General features: G+C 44.2%; 1 protein-coding gene across 5 annotated transcripts in view; it reads left to right on the top strand.

The window, feature by feature from the left end:
- BABAM2 (BRISC and BRCA1 A complex member 2) overlaps positions 1-18,418 on the top strand; it is a 467,557-nt gene that overhangs the window by 381,823 nt on the left and 67,316 nt on the right. For all 5 annotated transcript variants that reach the window (XM_033939322.1, XM_033939323.1, XM_033939325.1 and 2 more), the window contains one exon: positions 10,045-10,127. In XM_033939322.1, coding sequence (XP_033795213.1) covers positions 10,045-10,127 — 83 coding nt within the window. The remainder of the gene's footprint in view (positions 1-10,044; positions 10,128-18,418) is intronic.

The raw sequence follows: 18,418 nt of genomic DNA, 5'->3' as shown, positions 1-18,418 counted from the left end.
TACTGACTTCTATTCCGCCTGTACCTTGCAGTTCAAGGCGGATTACATCAAAAGATGAATGAACATTTCCAGGAAAAATTACAATTTAAGGAGCTGGTTACATAATAGGGTCGTGAGGAGGGATTAAAAGATAGGTAGAAGAATAGCTCAACCTTTTTCAAGCTGGCTGTGGATTGTCTGTGGACGGTAGTTATCAAGCCTTGCCACAAAATCTATTATTGACTTCAGGTCTGGGCAACTCAAGGATGTTCCTATTCTTCTTGCTGAACTACTTCATTGTTACGTTTGCTTTATGCTTAGGATCATTGTTCTACTGAAAGGTGAATTTGCTTCCTTCTCTCAGGTCTGTGGCATACTGGAACTGGTTTTCCTCCAGACATCTGGATTTACTTGGACATGTTCTCTTTTTAGAGAACTGTCTAGTGTCTAGATTGTTTCCTGGACTGGAGGGAGTTTGTCCTGGTCCAGCCCCCACCCTGGACTTGGGTATGGCTCTCGGAGTCTCTCCTGCCTCCAGTACCTCCTTCAGTGCTGCAATTTAAAAACTTTGGGCAGCCAGCAGTGTTAGCAACATGAGCTTGCTGCTGTTGGCCTGCCCCAGAAGCTTTCGTTCTGCAGCGTCCCGTCTACACCAAAACAGGAAGGGCTGCAGAATGAAGGCTTCTGGGGCAGGTTGACGGCAGCAGGATCATGGTGCTAATGCTGCCAGCTGCCTAAATTTTGAAATTGCAGTGCCGGAGGAGGTACTGGGGACAGGGGAGACTCAGAGAGCCATACCCAACTCTGGTTTGGTCCATATGAGGGGGCTGGAGAGAAAGAGAGGCTGTGCTGAGGGGGGTGGAGTAATTTAGGGACGAGACTAGTGAGATGCAGGGGCAGGGCACTATGGGTGGGATGAGGTGGGACATGGGGCAGGGCCAGGTGTCCTCTTTTTTGGCTTAACAAATATGGTAACCTTACCTCCAGAATTTACCCAAACTTTGCACCAAACAGAAGGCGATAGTTTCAGTCCAAAGTATACACGACTTGTACTCCATTATTGGAGTTTAGAATTAATGTTAGAAAGATAATATGTCAGCTAAAGAGGCAGTCTATGATAATGTTAGGCCTAGCTTCACCCCATTATGATGAAATTGAGAAACAGGTGGGTAATTTACTAGGGTTGGGAGCTAATGAATTCAATGAGCTGAAATTGTAGCCACTAAAAGGGCAATCTTTCAGGTATTTAGCCCTCAAGAGGCCAAAAACATCAAGCAGGGCTTTTGTAAACTATGTTAAAGCAACACTGAGGTCCTATGATACAGTGGGTAGCTTTTATGAAGCAAAGCTTATATAAGTCTTACAACTAAAATTTGTAGAGAAACAGGCCTTCCTTCTTCATAAGCACCAACTGCACAAAGATGTGCCCCAGCCAAAGGGATTTTGAGCCAGACTCAGACATGTAGAAGGTATTCAAATAGCTGGGTTTTTTTTTTTTTTTCAAAACAATTTATTGAACGACCAAATACAGTGGAATCTTGGTTTACAAGCATAATTTGTTCCAGAAGCATGCTCGTAAACCAAATTACTCATATATCAAAGCGAGTTTCCTCATAGGAAGTAAGGGAAACTCGCTTGATTGGTTCCACCTCCCCTCCCCCCCGGCCACCTCACCACATTCCCAAAAGACCCCCCCCTCACTGCTGAGGCCACTGGTGCGCTTCCACATCCCCCCCCTCCCCCCGTGAACCGGCATTGTCCCTCCTGCCCTCAAATGCCGCCCCTCCTGCGAACTGGCATCCCCCTCGCAAACCGGCATCCCCCGCCCGCCCAAACTGAAGGCTTACCCCCAATGGGGCACCGGCACGCAGCACCAACCCACAGGACGTGCCGATGCCTGAAGATCGTGCCTCTTCCTGGACTGGGCCTTGAGCATCTGCGCATGCTCAAGGCATTCTGGCTCTCGTTCTCTCTGAGAATCTTGGAGAGAGGCAGGAGCCATAAGGCCTTGAGCATGCCCAGATGCTCAAGGCCCAATCTGGGAAGAGACACAATCTTCGGGCACCGGCATCTCCTGTGGGTTGGTGCTATGTGCCGGTGCCACATTGGGGGTAAGCCTTTAGCTTGGGCGGGCAGGGGATGGTGGTTCACGCTGGGGGGATGAGTGTTCGCGTGGAGGGGGCGATGCCGGTTCATGGGGGGGCGGTGTTTGCGGACGGGGGGGGGCGATGCCGGTTCACGGGTGGGGGGACTCGCAAATCGAGTCAATGCTCGGTTTGTGAGTCACGATTTGCGAGAATGTTTTGCTCGTCTTGCAAAACACTCGCAAACCGCAGCACTCGTAAACCGAGGTTTGACTGTAAAAACAAACAGAGCAGCTGATACAACATTTTCAGTTGACAAAGCACAAAACAACAAACCACCAAAACTGGTAGAGACCGTCAGAGTCCGGGCTGGATTCTTATACCCAGACTCGTCCAAGCCCCACCCTACAGTAAATCCCCTCCACCCCCTGTCCCACCCCTAACCTACTGGCAACCCTGGTACTCCTTGCTTCTGTAGCCGGTTGAGTTCTTGGCTTTTAATCAGAGGGGGTAATGTATCCAAATAAAACGGCCAAGAGCTTACTACGATGACGAGAAAACCAAGCTGAGAGGGATTCCCAAACCATTAGAAGATGGAATTTATTGCGCCAATACCAAATGGTGGGTGGGGAGTCCTGAAGCCAATGATTTCAAATAAATTTCTTACCCACTAAATAACCCTTGTGGAGAAGTAAAGAGTCACCGGCAGAGAGTCCACCCAGATAACCTTAGCCAAAAAGAGGATCCCCTCAACCTGGCAAGGAAGGGCATAGCCCACCAGGGTCTGCAAATAACAACGGACCTCCCGCCAAAGGGCAGCAATAGCTGTACAGGACCAAAGACCATGCGCTAGAGAATTATCAACCCGGTGGCATTTCAAGCACGTAGAGGTAGATGCACACCCAAAATGGAAAGCCTGTTTCTGGGAAATATAACCCCGATGAAGGACCCGAAATTAACATTCCTGGAGCTCAGCACTCTGCACTACCCGAGGGATCTGCTGCACCAGAGGAGACAGGGATGCCACCCGAGGGCAGCAGCCCAAGTCCCGAGTCCACAGAGACAAAAGTCAGTGATAGTCCCTCCGCGGCTGCAGAGCACCAACCAACGATGGTATTGAGACACCGAGAGCCAATCCCAATTATCATCAAAAAAGAAATCCTGCAAAGTGACCAAAAAGACATGCTGTAGAGACTCTCTGGGCAGAGTGGCAACGTAATGAGCGAGCTGCCGGTACGCAAAATGATCCAGAACATTCAGGGACCAGGACGCCTGGAGAGCCGGAAAAGAAGAAGGACTCCCATGTGCCTGAAGGAAATGCCCCAGATTACATAACCCCTTTCACGCCCATCGTTTAAAAACAGCATTATCCTGACCCAGACAAAAGGCCGCGTTACCCACTATGGGCAGTAAAACGAGCTAGAAGACCCAAAACCATAACACACACCTCTAAGCCTTGCGCAGCGGGCGAACCAAACAGCTATGAGCCCCAGGACCCAACTGCTGCTTCCCATCCCAATGTAATAGATAGGGCAAAGCCCAGGGGAAAAAATAATCGGTTTCCAAGGCTATATCAGGTATTCAAGTAGTTTTTATGTGGGACAGGAAAATGGACCTACAGCTCTGCCTTTACTGTTACATAATCAACAAACCTCCTTTATCTGCAATCAAATGACCTTCTAATGGATTACTTTCTAGGAGACAGACATATTTGTGACACTGAATAGGAATGTATTTATTTACTTTGCATTCGGCCTTCAAACTGTGGCCACAAAAGATTGAAGATTGGAGAGAATCTAATTTAGACATTTATAGATCACCCTTCATGGAAACAAAGGAATAATCAGTAATTGTTCCTAGCTTGATTGAAGAGTTCTCCCTGGTGCATTGCAGTTTAAATTATCTGACAGATAAATTAGCTTATAAAGGCTCAAAGTGTGAAACATCAATACTAGTAATTTAAATTCCATCCTCATCGATTGTGATTACTTTCTCCCTGAGTGATTTTCCCAGTATAGATATCACTGCCATACTTTGTACTAATTAGCTGGCAAGCCCAGAAAAAAGGCAAATCACCAGCAAAGGATTCACTTTTTAAAAAAGCTTTTTGCTCAAGATTTGAATGGACTATCCTTCAGAGACTCGTCAAGTCCTACATCCCAACTTGAACCCATTCAAGCTCCCTCTAGGTCCCATTTTATTTTTTAATTTAGAGATGTTTTAATTGAAAAATACAGGAGTTCTAATGTGACAAAATTAAAAAAAAACAGCTATCACCTTGTTGTCAAAGTTATAGTTAATAGTTTGTGATTTATTTATATTTAATATACTGTACTTACTGCGAACATCACAAGGCAGTTTGCATAATAATTTTTTTTTTTTTAAGAATGCCTTGCTATGATAGGAAAGTAATCATTCATTCAACACAAGAGAAAAGGAAAGAAAGAAAGATCAGTCATCACAATTATAGATTGCAAGAGTCAATAAATTTGAGATGCTGTGCCACCAGGAGCCATTCAATTCCCAAATGTGTTCTTAAATAAGTCTGGATGGCTGTCTAAAATCTTGAATAAGAGGGTTCTAGATGGATTTGAGTAGGGAGAGTATTCCAAAGAGAGGGTGCAACGCAGTAGAATGTATTAAGCTGAGAAAAATCTAATCTAACACTTCATGGGGATGGAATATGCAGAAGTAGGTCATTAAAGGAGTGGAGAAGCCTGGCTGGTACATAGGGGATAGCAATAGCAGAAAGGTTTTCATGTTGCTCTTCTATTTTGTTGGCAATAACCCTTAGCTAGAGAGACCCATCTGTGTGACTGATGATTCTGCTCGTCTTCCTGGAAAGCAAAGTTGCTTATCTTTAACAATTCTCTCTTTAAAGATTGTAGTTCACCCCTCTCATCTTCTGTACCAGTTATGTATTAGAATGGATAGAATTTTATGGTAATTATGTAAAAGAGTTTTGTTCTACCCCCCATTTTTAAAATGTTATATGCTTTGAAGTTTTTGATATTGCGTACATAACAAAAATGTAATAAACTTGAAGACCGAAGAATCATTAGTCACATAGGCCCGGATTCTATAAATGGCGCCTTAAGTTAAACACCAGTATGCACCCTACTGGTGCCTAACTTAAGTTGAAAATGCTGTTAAAAAAGGGGGAAAAAAAGCTGTTACAAGAAAAATGTAGGTGTTTACCTGCGCCTAAAAAAACAGTGTCAAAATCGCACCTATGGAAGCGTTTTATGATGCCTAACGCCACTGCAGGCATGGTTAATGCTTGAAGTGGCATTAGGCATCGTAAAGTGTCTCCATAGGCGTGATTCATGACAATGGTAGGCCTTGAAAACCTTGGCCTACATTTCTGGTGTCTACCTTTGCTGAAGTTGCGATTCTTTAAATAGCACCGTCGCACAATTGACACTTGATCAGCGGCCACCGACAGCGATGCCATTTATAGAATCGAGGCCGTATTGACCCCTCCACCCTACTTTTCTAAAACTGGACTTAAGACTAGAATGGAACTAAGGAATGATGTGAAAGTTCAAGAACAGCTTTGAGACTCGTCTACTCTTTGAAGAAATATGATCACATCACGGAGGCTTACATCGACTCACACTGGCTTCCAATCCAAGAAAGAATACAATTCAAATTTTACTGTATACTATTTAAAACTATTAACGGGAAAAGCCCAACCTACCTAAACAACCGTTTTATCCAAACTACCTCTACCAGGCATAGAAAAACACACACCCCTTTCACTCACCCCACAATCAAGGAAGTAAAACAGAAAAAACTTTACGACGGCCTATTAGCCACTCAAGCAGCAAGACTAGATAACCAAATCTCCATTCTACTGACATCAACCCCTGACTACAAGAGGTTCAGAAAGGATATAAAAACTATACTCTTCAAGAAATTCCTGAGTAAAGCCTAATACTGTACCATGAACACCTCTCCTACCCCTGATTCTACCTTTCCCTCTCTCAGAAACTACCTCTGATCTAACTTTGTAACCCTTCCCTCCACAACACTCTTATTGTAATCCGCTTTGAACCGAAAGGTAAAGGCGGAATAGAAATCTGTAATGTAATGTAACTACTGTACATACCCAAGAGGATTTCTTTCATGGAAAGTTCCATACAATGGTGGCATTGCTTTTCTCTGAGATGGGCGATTGCCTTTTATTCAGAAAAGCCCCTGTTATATGTAAACAATTTTGCTATTATTTTTTTTTCCTTAGTTTTCACGTCCTTAGTTAGATGGTGATAGCAACTGTAATATTTCTTGTTTTCATACTGTTTTGGAAGCTTTCATGCTATTCATATGCAAGAACTATTCTATATATCCCAGATATACCTGCATGCCTGTTTCAAAAAAAAAAATGAATAAAAAATGTACCCAATGAATCCAAATTGTTATTGTAATTACTATACACTACAATTGTGATTTCTATCCCATCCTCTTACTATAAAATATTAATACTTATTATTTTTAGTATATTTTCTCTGGTTATTTGCACAATTTACAAGTTGGAGAAATAGATTCCAACTCATTCTTAGATTTGAGAGTTCATCACTTCCATCAGTGTAATACTATTTTAGGGCTACATGGCCAAATTACAAAGCCTTAAATCAGTGGTCTCCAATGTGTGGCCCCAGGGCTGCATATGGCCCCCGAAGTTGTGGTCCTCAAACAGTTGGCTGAAATGTTCCTCAAGTCCTACAGATTCATTAAGTTCAGCCTTGCCTACTTGGATAGTGCATTAAATGTCTGAAAAAAGGATTGTCATAGGCTAGGCATGGACAAAGGTTGGCACAGGGCAGGTATAGAGCCTCCTTTGCTTGCACCATATGTATATATGGTCATAGGAGGCCAGGATTCATATTTAGATGCACATGTACTGCAGTGATATGACAAAGCTAGAAAAACCATGAAACGCTTGTGCTGAGAGAATTGTGGAAACTACGCCAAAGTTTTGCTAAAATACTAAAGAATTTTCAATGGTGTATTTAACTAATATAGGCTTAAATGTGTAAACTTGAAATCTTTTGGTGGCCCTCAGAGCTTTCTCATATTCACAGTATGGCTAGGGTTACCAGATTTTCCTTTGGGAAAATCCGGACCCATGGCCACGCCCCCAGGACCGCCCAGTTCCACCTCTGTCACGCCCTGTTCCGCCTCCTAGCCCTGCTCCCAGATGGCATCCGCGGATGCGATGCAATGACATAACATAACATAATAACAGATTTCTAGACCTCATAACTGTGAGTTCAGTGTGGTTAACAAAAGATTATGCTATGAGGAAATACAATGTTGATGGGATGTGAGGATTTAGATAGTCAGAAATTTGGAAAAGAGAAGAGTCTTCAAAAGTTTTCGATAATGTTTCTAGGATATAGATCTAATCAACAGTGGATGGAAATCTTTGTCATAAAAAGCAGCCTGATAAGAAAGGCAATGCCCAAGATGTCTCTTACCTTTACAACCCTTTACAGAAGGCAACGTAAATAAGACATGGGTTTTCCTACTCCTTTCATTAGTCATGATAACAAATCTTTCAACAAAATATGAAGGAGCGGCACCAAAAGCTACTTTGAAATATAAGCAGCCTAATTTAAAAATCACCCGTGCCTCTACAGGGAGCCAGTTTAACTCACGATAATAAGGAGTGACATGATCGTACTTCTTCAGGCCGTAGATCATTCTTATAGCTGTGTTTTTTACCTAAGCCAGTCTAGCCAAATTTTTCTTAGTAGTCGTCAAATATATAACACTAGTGTTTAAGCCCGTTACAATAACGGGTGCTAGAGTAGATGTCTGTATGTCTGATTTTTGTTTTTTATTTCTCTCTCTCTCTCTCCCTGGACGCTGTCTGTCTGTCATTCTTTGTGTCTGTGTCTCTCCCTGGTCCCCTGTCTGTGCGTCTTTCTTTCTGTCTGTCTCCCTGGCCCCCCTGCTTGCCAAAGCAGCCTCCTTTCCCTCTCCCCCTGTTGTGCAATGTCTGCCTGATTCTTAGCCCCCTTCTGTTCCCCCCCATGATTGCTGTCTGCCCCCAGAACAAACATCCCCCCCAAAGCAGCCCCCTTTCTCTCCCCCCTGGCCCCCAGTTGTGCCATGCCTGCCTGCTCTGTGGCCCCCTTATGTCCCCCCCCCCATGATTGCTTTCTGCCCCCAGAACAACCATCCCCCCAAAGCAGTCCCCTTTCTCTCTCCCCCTGTTGTGCAATGCCTGCCTGCTCCATGGCCCCCTTCTGTTCTCCCCCATAATTGCTGTCTGCCCACAGCACAACTCTCCTCCCAAAGCAGCCCCCTATCCCCCTGTTGTGCAATGGTTGCCTGCTCCATGGCCCCTTCTATTCCTCCCCCCCATGATTGCTTTCTGCCCCCAGAACAACCATCCCCCCCAAATCAGTCCCCTTTGCCTCTCCCCCTGATGTGCAATGCCTGCCTGCTTCGTGGCCCCCCTTCTGTTCCTCCCCCCTCCCTGATTGCTGTCTGCCCCCAGCACACCCCTCCCCCCAAAGCAGCCCCCTTTCTCTCTCCCTCTGGCCCCCTGTTGTGCCATGCCTGCCTGCTCCGTGGCCCTCTTCTGTTCCCCCCATGATTGCTGTCGGCCCCCAGCACAACCATCCCCCCAAAGCAGCCCCCTTTACCTCTCCCCCTGCCTGCCTGCTTCGTGCACTCAGCACAACCCTCCCATCAAAACAGCTCCTTTTTCTGCCTGCTCCATAGCCCTTCTTTTTCGGCTTCCCCTCCCGTTTTTACCTCCCTCCATCCATCCATGGTTCCTGCCGCCGCTGCCGCTCCTGTTCAAAGCGGCCTGCTTAGGTTCATGGGTGGCTGTATTGAACCTCGCAGGCCGCTCTCCATATGGTAGCATGTTCCTTCTGACGCGATCGCGTCAGAGGGAATGTGCTTCATGTGGAGAGCGGCCTGCGAGGTTCGCTACAGCCGGCCGCAAACCTCATCAGGCCGCTTCAAACAGGAGCGGCAGCGGTTGGTGCGGGAGGGGGGAGTCGTCGACTTGTTCCCTACTGCTGCGGCGCGAACGTTACTGGGCTCCTCGGTGGGGGCGCTGAGTGGCCGCGATCCCTCTCCTCCCAGACCCTCTCCCCCCCCCCCGGAGGAACGGAGATCAGCGGTGTCTTCTATCCACTGCTGAGTTACCGAAGAGCAGGGAGTCCAGCAATGGCGGCCAGTGCTGCGAGTGTAGGTAGGAGCTGGGGACTCGCGGATGCGCACTCCTGCTTGGCCGCGGACCTACAGAACATGGAACAGGGATTACAGATCACGAAAGTTGGAGTGCGCATGCGCGGCTAGCGTTTTATTATATAGGATTACAATAATCTAAAATACGCAAAAGTAATGTCTGGACTAAGAGAGTGAAAGCGGTAGTTTCAAAGTAAGATCTAACAGTACGAAGTTTCCACAGGGTATAATAACTCTTCTGAACCACTGCGTCTATTTGAGTTTTCATAGTTAAACACTGATCGAAAATGACCCCCAGAAAATGACATCATGCGCGCTGCGGCTGCGCATGCACGGATGCCTCTTCCCGATGAGATTTTGTCCCGACGAGAAGTGCCGGGTGTTGAAAAGCTGTCTGGGGAAATCTAGATATCTGGTAACCCTAAGTATGGCCCTTTACATAAAAAAGGTTGGAGACCACTACCCTAAATGTTCAGAGCATGCCCACTTTAACATGTAGCAAAACCATCAAATCAATAATTATAAGACACAAAGGTTAGTCCTAATGAATAAAATAAAATATTGTAAATTAATTTCTTCATTTTAATATAGTATGCAAAGATGATTCTATCCTGATTAACACTTTTTGTTTCACCCTGCTGCTTAAAATAGTTTTACAGCTTGTGAGGTTCCTATATGGTCAAAGATGTTTAAGTTCAACTCAGGCTTTATTAATGCACAATATAATGATTAACTCAGAAAGTGGTTTGTTTGGTTTTTTTGTTTACAGAGGGGTAGTCGAATACGATGCTGAAGGCTTTACAAAGCTAACTTTGTTACTGATGTGGAAAGATTTTTGCTTCCTTGTTCACGGTAAGTAAGCTTTGCCTAGGGCAGAAAGTTCTAGTCTCTTACAGATAAAACTCAATACAAAAGGGGGAAAAACACACACAGGAAATTTGAAATATTCCTTGTTTAACTTTATGGTGGTTTTGTGTTTCTCGTTTTGATAAAATATAACTTGACACTTGAAAATGAGAATGAATTGTAAAGATCTCTTGTTTGTTTCCTGGTAACATTGCTAAATTCCACTGTTTAGGCAAAGTGAGACAGATATCTAGACAGCCAACTCACTTTGCTGCTGGCCAGCAAAAGGGGCAACTATTGTCCTTATACTTTTCTCTAATGCCCCAACTTTTGAAGGTGTCATAATGTAGTAGTGGTTTAGGATGGGGGTGAGGAAAAAAGGAGGGCCAGTCAGGAAGCAATTGCTGTGCAGCATTAAAGAAGCATCACTAACAGAAAACATAAAAACATAAGGTCTGTCTAGTCCAGTATCCTGCTTCCAACAGTTACCAATCTAGGCCAAACATATTTGACAATATCCCAAAGAGTAGCTAGAATCCATGCTACTTATCCCTTGAGACAGGCAGTGGCTTTCCCCTTGTCTACCTTAATAACAGTTTATGGACTTTTCTTCTAGAAATTTGCCCAAATCTATTTTTTAGACCCATCTACACTAAGAGGAAAATTCTGTATAGAACTCTGGTCTCAGCAATCACCTAAGAAACTGCTGAGAATCAGACTGGCATCCTATATAGAATTGCAACCCCTTGGGATGCACTGGGAGTGGCCTAAGATTCCGATTGGCCCAGGTGCCTAAGGCAGCTCCTATGGGAGAGGCCTTAGTCATCTGAGCCAATCAGAGGCCCCTCCCAAGTGCATCCCAGAATGCACTGAGAAGGGGAAGGCCTGCCGGGTGTAAGCATCCCGCCAGTCAGACTTTCTACAAAGTCTAAAACAATGGCCAATCAGGGACTTCCTTAGACTCATCCCTAAGGTGGCATCCCTCCTGCCGTTTGTTTGGAGGGGGAAGGAGAGGGGCCAATGGTAGGAGGGAGTGGGCATCCCTCCTGCCATATGTTTAAGCACGGATGTTCGGCAGGCAGGCGGGTGTTCAGGCAGGAGGTGTTTGACCGGCTGCTGGCGAGCGGGGGAGGAGAGGGGCAATGGCAGGAGAGACCGAGCATCCCTCCTGCCATAAGTTCGGCGAGCGGTTGACAGGAGTTCTGACAGCAGTGACAGGAGGCTGCTTCTCCTGTCACTACTGTCAGGGCTCTGCCCCGATTCAATTGCTCACTGAGTGATTGAGTCGGGAGTTTGCATGCAAAAAAGAGAGTGAATCAATCGCTGTTTCAAAATCGGCCAACAGCAATTGAATCGCTATCTTTAGTAAATCTGGGCCTTATTCTGTATTTTGTGAGGGCCTCTGTGTTTGCATTTGGATTTGTTGGGACTGTTGACCACTTCTTTGTGTTATGGGTGTAGAAAATGTTATCGTGCGGCTGCTGAGCCCCTGTTAGTTTTTGTGAGAATGGAAAGTGTTTCGTTGATGCCACTGAGCCTCTCTTGATACTTTATTGGGAGCTGCAAGTGTTATGTTGAGGCCATAGAACATCTCGTGCTTTTTGTGGGATTAGCACTTTGGACTAGCAGGGGAAAACAAAGGGGGTAGGAGCCTGATCAGTGCTCTAAGTGAAAGGACACTTCTCATCAATGTCCCATCTGACCCCATTCCCTGACCAGCTGTGAGGGTGATGCCCCCTTGCCCTTGGTGCTTGAGGAACAAGAGCACGTCTCATCCTTTGCCTTAGGCAGCAGATTGCCCTGAGTCACCCTTGACCACCATACAGTCAACACACCTGTGGTGACACAAACATTTCTTAGTATATACGGTAAAATACAACGGCAGGAAAGAGTCCACTGAATTTCTCTATACAAAGTGATATGTACAGAAAATACACTGAATGGCTTCTGAATGGATAATAAATTATTGTACTAGATTAAGAAATCCTATTGTTTTTGTGGGTGTGAAAATAAAAAAAGATTTGTTACAGACTAGCCTGATCAGGCTGTAGCAATGTGTTGCTGCAGCAAGTGGAATCCATACTTTAGATCTGTCTATTGGTGTTATTTGGGCCTAGACAGCTACAAGGCCCAGGAAGGGAGAGAAAATGGGCAGCAGTTCCTGCTGGCACAGATAGGTAAGCAAAAAATGAGATTAAAAGATCTGGAGGCTGTGATATCTATTATGGAACAGTACAAAAGAGGAGGTTCAAAAATTGAGCAAAGCATCACAGTACTACAGTAAGGGTGCATCTTTTAAAAGGCACTAGGTTTTTGTTGTGTTAGTACAGATTTGTTCCTTGTGCCAAATTTCTGCCTTGATCAAAACTTGTTCTGATCTCTGTACTGGAAAATCAAGTCCCCTGCTGTTTTTAAAATACATTTTATGAGATTTACTTCAGTCAAGACCTATCTCAATTACAAACAAAGGGCTCTTTTACTAAATAGCACTAGAGGTTTTTTAGTACAGACTGGCGAGGTAAATGCTCCCATGTTCATAGAATTCCTATGAGCGTCAGAGCATTTACCTCACCAGCCTGCGCTAAAAACCTTTAGCGCCATTTAGTAAAACCCAGCAAAAATATGTTGTGCAGAGGATCTTGTTCATTTGGATAGAAATTAATTTGACAATATTTGGTAGTTTTTATGTTTCCAAAGATTTTTGTAAGCTGCATACTTCCATCTAAGTCAATTGATGCGATAGTTGGTAACTCATACATATATTATATGGTTCATATTATTCATTTGAAACTACTGCTATTAATTATTTCTTTAACGCTACCAGATGTACACAGTACTGTACAGAGTCACAAAGAAGACAATGCCTGCTTGACAGAGCTTACAATCTAAACAGACAAGACAGACAACTAGGATGCCACGGATACAGTTAAGGGGAACGGTTAATCTGCTGGCTGGGGAGTAGGGTTATGGATTGAAGGCTATATAAAAAAGATGGGCTTTCAGTCTGCTTTTAAACAAGGAAAGGGAAGGGAGTTGGCAGACAAACTCTGGCATAGGGGGTAGCTAGATGAAAGGAATGGAGTCTGGAATTGGCAGTGGAGAAGAAGGGTACAGCTAAGAGCCGCTTATCTGAGGAACAGAGTTCTCTGGGAGATGTTTAAGGAGAGAGATTGAGGGGCAGCAGAATAAACACACTTTGTAGGTCAGCAATAGGAGCTTGAACTGTATTCAAAGGCGGATAGAGAGCCAGTGAAGTGATTGACAGTGGCGTACCAAGGGGGGGCGGGGGCGGTCCACCCCAGGTGCACGCCCCAAGGGGGTGCACAGCTGGCCACCCTCCAGTTTTCTCCCTAGGCAGGTAAACTGTGGCTCTTTAGCCACTTGAGTGCCACCGCCGCCATCGGGAACAGGCCGGTGCCGAGTTCTCCCTGCTTTTCCCCGCGGGGCCGACCAACTCTCGCCACCCGACGTCAATTCTGACGTCAGAGAGAACGTTCTGGGCCAGCCAATCGCTGCCTGGCTGGCCCGGAACGTCCTCTCCGACGTTAGAATTGATGTCGGGCGGCGAGAGTTGGTCGGCCCCGCGGGGAAGAGAAGCAAGCGAACTCGGCACTGGTCTGTTCCCAATGGTGGCAATGGCAGCCTATTCCCCAGCAGCGGTAGCAGCATTTTCCCAATTGAGGTGGCATGGGGGAGGGGAGGGAGAAAGAAAGAAAGGGGAGACAGGGAGCCAGAAAGAAAGGGTCAGGGTGAAACAAAGAAAAAATGGGACACGGAGAGAGAGAGAGAAAGACAGACATAGAGAAAGAAAGGGGGCATGGAGAGGGAAAGAAAGAAGGAGGTAGGGTGAAAGAAAGAAAGAAATGGGGCACAGAGAGAGAGAAAGACATACCGAAAGAAAGGGGGCATGGAGAGAGAAAGAAAGAAGGGGGCACGGAAAAAGAGAGAAAGACAGACATACAGAAAGAAAGGGGACATGGAGAGAGAAAGAAGGAGGCAGGGTGAAACAAAGAGAAATTTGGGGGAGGGAATGAAGTCTGGAGGAGAGGAAGCATACAGGAGGTTGAAAGAAGGAAAGAAATATTGGATGCACAGTCAGAAGAATAAAGTGCAACCAGAGACTGATGAAATTACCAAAGGTAGGAAAAATGATTTTATTTTCAATTTAGTGATCAAAATGTGTCTGTTTTGAGAATTTATATATGCTGTCTATATTTTGCACTATGGCCCCCTTTTACTAAACCGCAATAGCGTTTTTTAGTGCAGGAAGCCTATGAGCGTCGAAAACAGCGTGGGGCATTCAGCGCAGCTCCCTGCGCTAAAAACCGCTATCGCGGTTTAGTAAAAAGGGAGGGGGTATATTTGTCTATTTTTGTATAGTTGTTACTGAGGTGACATTGCATAAAGTCATCTGCCTTGACCTCTTTGAAAACCCGCAGAATATAAATGATAATTAACATTTTCTCTGCGTACAATGTGCTTTGTGTTTTTAAAATTTTATTGTTGGTAGATCATCAAGTTTCAAGTTTCAAGTTTATTAGTTTGCTTGTTGAATCGCTTAATCAGATTTCTAAGCGATGTACAATAAAATATACATGTAAGGAAACGAAAACATTACATACAGTTAATTAATTATAACGTAAACAAAAGGTAAGAGGGGGTGAAATACATTTTTTATAGTAAAGAAAGAACATACAGGGAAAACACATAAGGAAATTAAAAAAAACAAAAGATAGAAATAATTCGCTAGAATAACACTTTATAATAAAATTTAATTAATTTGCAAATGCGTCTTTGAACAAAAAGGTTTTTAATTCGCTTTTAAATTTCCCAAACACCTTCTCCTCCCGTAAAAACATAGGAAGCGCATTCCAGATCTGGGGAGCTGTACATGAGAAGATAAATTGTCTTCTTGTGCTAATTACTTTTAACGAAGGAATTGATAAAAGGTTCCGTTCACTAGATCTTAAAGTTCTTTTAACTGAATATGGGATAAGTAGTCTGAATAAAAATGCTGGAGTCTTATTTTCTAATGTTTTAAAGATAATAGTACATAATTTATGTGTAATTCTATGTATGACTGGAAGCCAATGAGCCTTTTTAAGGAGTGGTGTCACATGATCAAATTTTTTAGATTTTGTTATTAATTTAATAGAAGCATTTTGAATAATTTGTAAACGTTTAATTTCTTGTAACGCAATTCCTGTAAATAATGAGTTGCAATAATCGATTTTAGACATCACCAGAGAGTGAATAAGAATATTAAGTGCTCTGGGACAGAGGAATTTAGAAATGGATCGAATTTTCCGCAATCTATAGAAGGTGGTTTTCACAATACTACTAATGTGATCATGATAATTAAGTTTATTATCAAAAATTACTCCTAGAATTTTAGTATTTTTAACTAATTGAAGAGGAATATTTTGAATCAAAATAGGAGCAACTAAAGAAAAGTTTTCCTTATAAGGAAATAGCATGATATTTGTTTTTTTAATATTGAGGGCCAACCTGTTTTTGTCCAGCCAATGATGAATTTGCTCAAGTTTCCCATTAATTGACAAAATTTCATTTATGTTGTTATTATTTAGGGGGTACAATAACTGTATATCATCAGCATAGGCAAAAACATGAAATCCTATAGATTGACATAATGTCAGAAGAGGTGCCAAAAATATATATATTTTGACTTGGCCACGAAGGTAAGGGGGGGGAGGGAGGGAAGCTGCTGAAAGACATCTAGTAATCCTTGCAGGCTTGACTGTGCAGGGAATTATTTTTGTAAAATCATGTTTTGTTATGTGACTGGCATTATTTAGACTTTAATTTCTATGAATGAATAGAATGAAAATGATATAAAATTACTTGCTTGTTTTTATGTGCGTGCGCTGAAGGAAAGTGGAGAGAGAGTGGGCTGAGGACGCTGAAGGGAAATTGGGAAGAGAGAGTGGGGAGAAAACGCTGATTTATAAATTGACAATTGTACAGAATATTGTTTCTTTTTATACTTTAATATAATAACTTCAATATAAAACAATTCAAGGCTTGTGTGGATGGAATCAGGTGATTTGCGGGGATGGGGACCGAGCTGACTGGGAGGGGACGGAGACAAATTTTTTCCCCCTGTCATTCTCTAGGCTCTGCCACGAATCAAGTTCAACTACGTGCGGACGTACGGGGTGTCAGTCGGGTTGATGTAGCAGTCGTAGCGCAAGCGGGCATGGAGTATGGCTCTCAAATAAAATCTTAATTGTTGTACTGCTGATTTTGGCTCTTTTGACTAATGAATTTGCCTACCACTGCCCTAGGGTCTCAAAAAAAATCTTAATCGTTGTACTGCTGGTTTTGGCTCTTTTGACTAATGAGCTTGCCTACCACTGCCCTAGGGCCTTTTAGCTGGGCGCTGCGCCCGGCTAATTTAGATGATTACCCGGCTGCCATTTATCGCAAATCCTGCCGCTGCTCAACATTTTTTTTAAAAAAACAACCCCCGCCTCTCACCGGCTTGGCGATTTCCCACCTTAGCCCATAGCGAACTCATGCTTCGGGGCTTTAAGGTGTGCATGCCAGCTTCCCTTCTCTTCCCTCCAAAACCAGAAGTTACGTTCCGAGGAGGGGAGGAGAAGAGAAGTCGGCACACACACGTTCGAGCCCCGGAGCATGAGTTCGCTAGGGCTAAGGTCAGCGACGGAGGGAAGCTAAGGGAGACAGGTCAGAGACGGAGGGAAGTTAAAACTTGTCTTGCTGCTCTTCCTTGTTTCGGACCTTCCTAGCTGCCAGGTCCTGCCTACTTTCTGTTTCTACGAAGGCAGGACCCGGCAATGAGGAAGGCCCAAAGCAAGGAAGAGCAGCAAGAGGTCAGCGATGGAGGGAAACTTGCGACTCCACCAATGGGAAGAGAAATGCTGCTGCTGCTGCACCCAAGAAGGGAGGGGGGAAGAGAGATGCTATTGCTGCACCCAAGGGGGGGAGGGGGAAGAGAGATGCTGCTGCTACTGCACCCAATTGGGGAGGGGGCAAGAGAGAAGTGCTGCTGCTGCTGCTGCACCCAATTGGTGAGAGAGAGGGAAGAAGGAACACCAGGGAAGGGAGAGGAAAGAGATGCCAAGACCATGGAAGTAAAGGAAAGGAGCTACCAGACCATGGAAGGGGGGAGGCAGATGCCAGACCAGGTGGAAGGAAGGAGAAGAGATGCTAGATAATGGAGTGGGAGGGGGAGATAGAAGGAGAGGAGAGAGATGCCAGGGCATGGGGGGGAAGGAAGGGAAACTAAAGGAGACAAAATGCCAGACCAGAGGGAAAGAAATGAGAGGAGGTGCCAGAGGGAGAGATAGGAGGGAGATGCCAGGGTATGGGGGGAGAGAAGGGAAGGAGATATAGATGCCAGACCATGGGGTGGAATGGGAAGGAAAGGAGAAGAGAAAGATGCCAGAGCATAGGGGAGGGGGTGAAGCTAAAATGAATCATGTACAAAGGAGAGAAAGGGCACAGGATATACAGTTTATTGAAGGGACATAGAAAGAGGGAAGATGCCATATGGAACAGAGAGAGGGTGGACAGTGGATGCAAGGGGCAGAGAGAGGGTGGACAGTGGATGCAAGGGGCAGAGAGAGGGTGTACAGTAGATGAAAGGGGTAGAGAGAGAGGGCACAAGCTGGGTGGAAGGGGTAAAGAGAGGGCAGATGTTGCATGGAAGGGAGAGAGGACAAACGCTTTATAGAAAGAAGAGAGCAAAGAGAAGATGATTAAAGCAGAAATGACAAAAGGTAAAAATATTTTTTTGTTGCTTTACTTAGAATCAAGTAGTATTATAATTGTATTGATAAAATTTTATAAATAGGAAATGGAAATAAGGCAATTTTTTGGACTAAACACTTTTCCTCAGGTCAGGACAGGATACAATAACAGTACTGTTCTGAAGAAAGATTTGGCCTCTGAAAGCTAATTGAAAAATGGATTAGTCCAATAAAATGTTATTTTCTTATTTCTCATTATTTGTTTTATTTTTATTTGTTAATTTGTAAAGTGGTGATTATTATGTATCAGTTTTTTCAAATTTACATCTACTGTCTTTATATTTTGCATTGTATTAGAGGACATGCGTTACTGTTTTTGTGGTGTTGCATTGTATGCAGAGTCTGGTTTCTTGGCAGTTCAGTTTAACTTTTGTCTACATATTTCTATTTTTAGTTTGTGATTATTCCATATTAGGTGAGGGTGTATCTCTGTTCTGTGTGTATGAAAAGAATATAGTTTTCAGTTGGCATTGACTACAGGATCAATTAACCGTGCAGGATCTG

The sequence above is a fragment of the Geotrypetes seraphini genome, chromosome 3 (assembly GCF_902459505.1).
Source record: "Geotrypetes seraphini chromosome 3, aGeoSer1.1, whole genome shotgun sequence".
NCBI classification, from domain to species: domain Eukaryota; kingdom Metazoa; phylum Chordata; class Amphibia; order Gymnophiona; family Dermophiidae; genus Geotrypetes; species Geotrypetes seraphini.
This window is presented reverse-complemented; position numbering and strand designations above follow the sequence as displayed.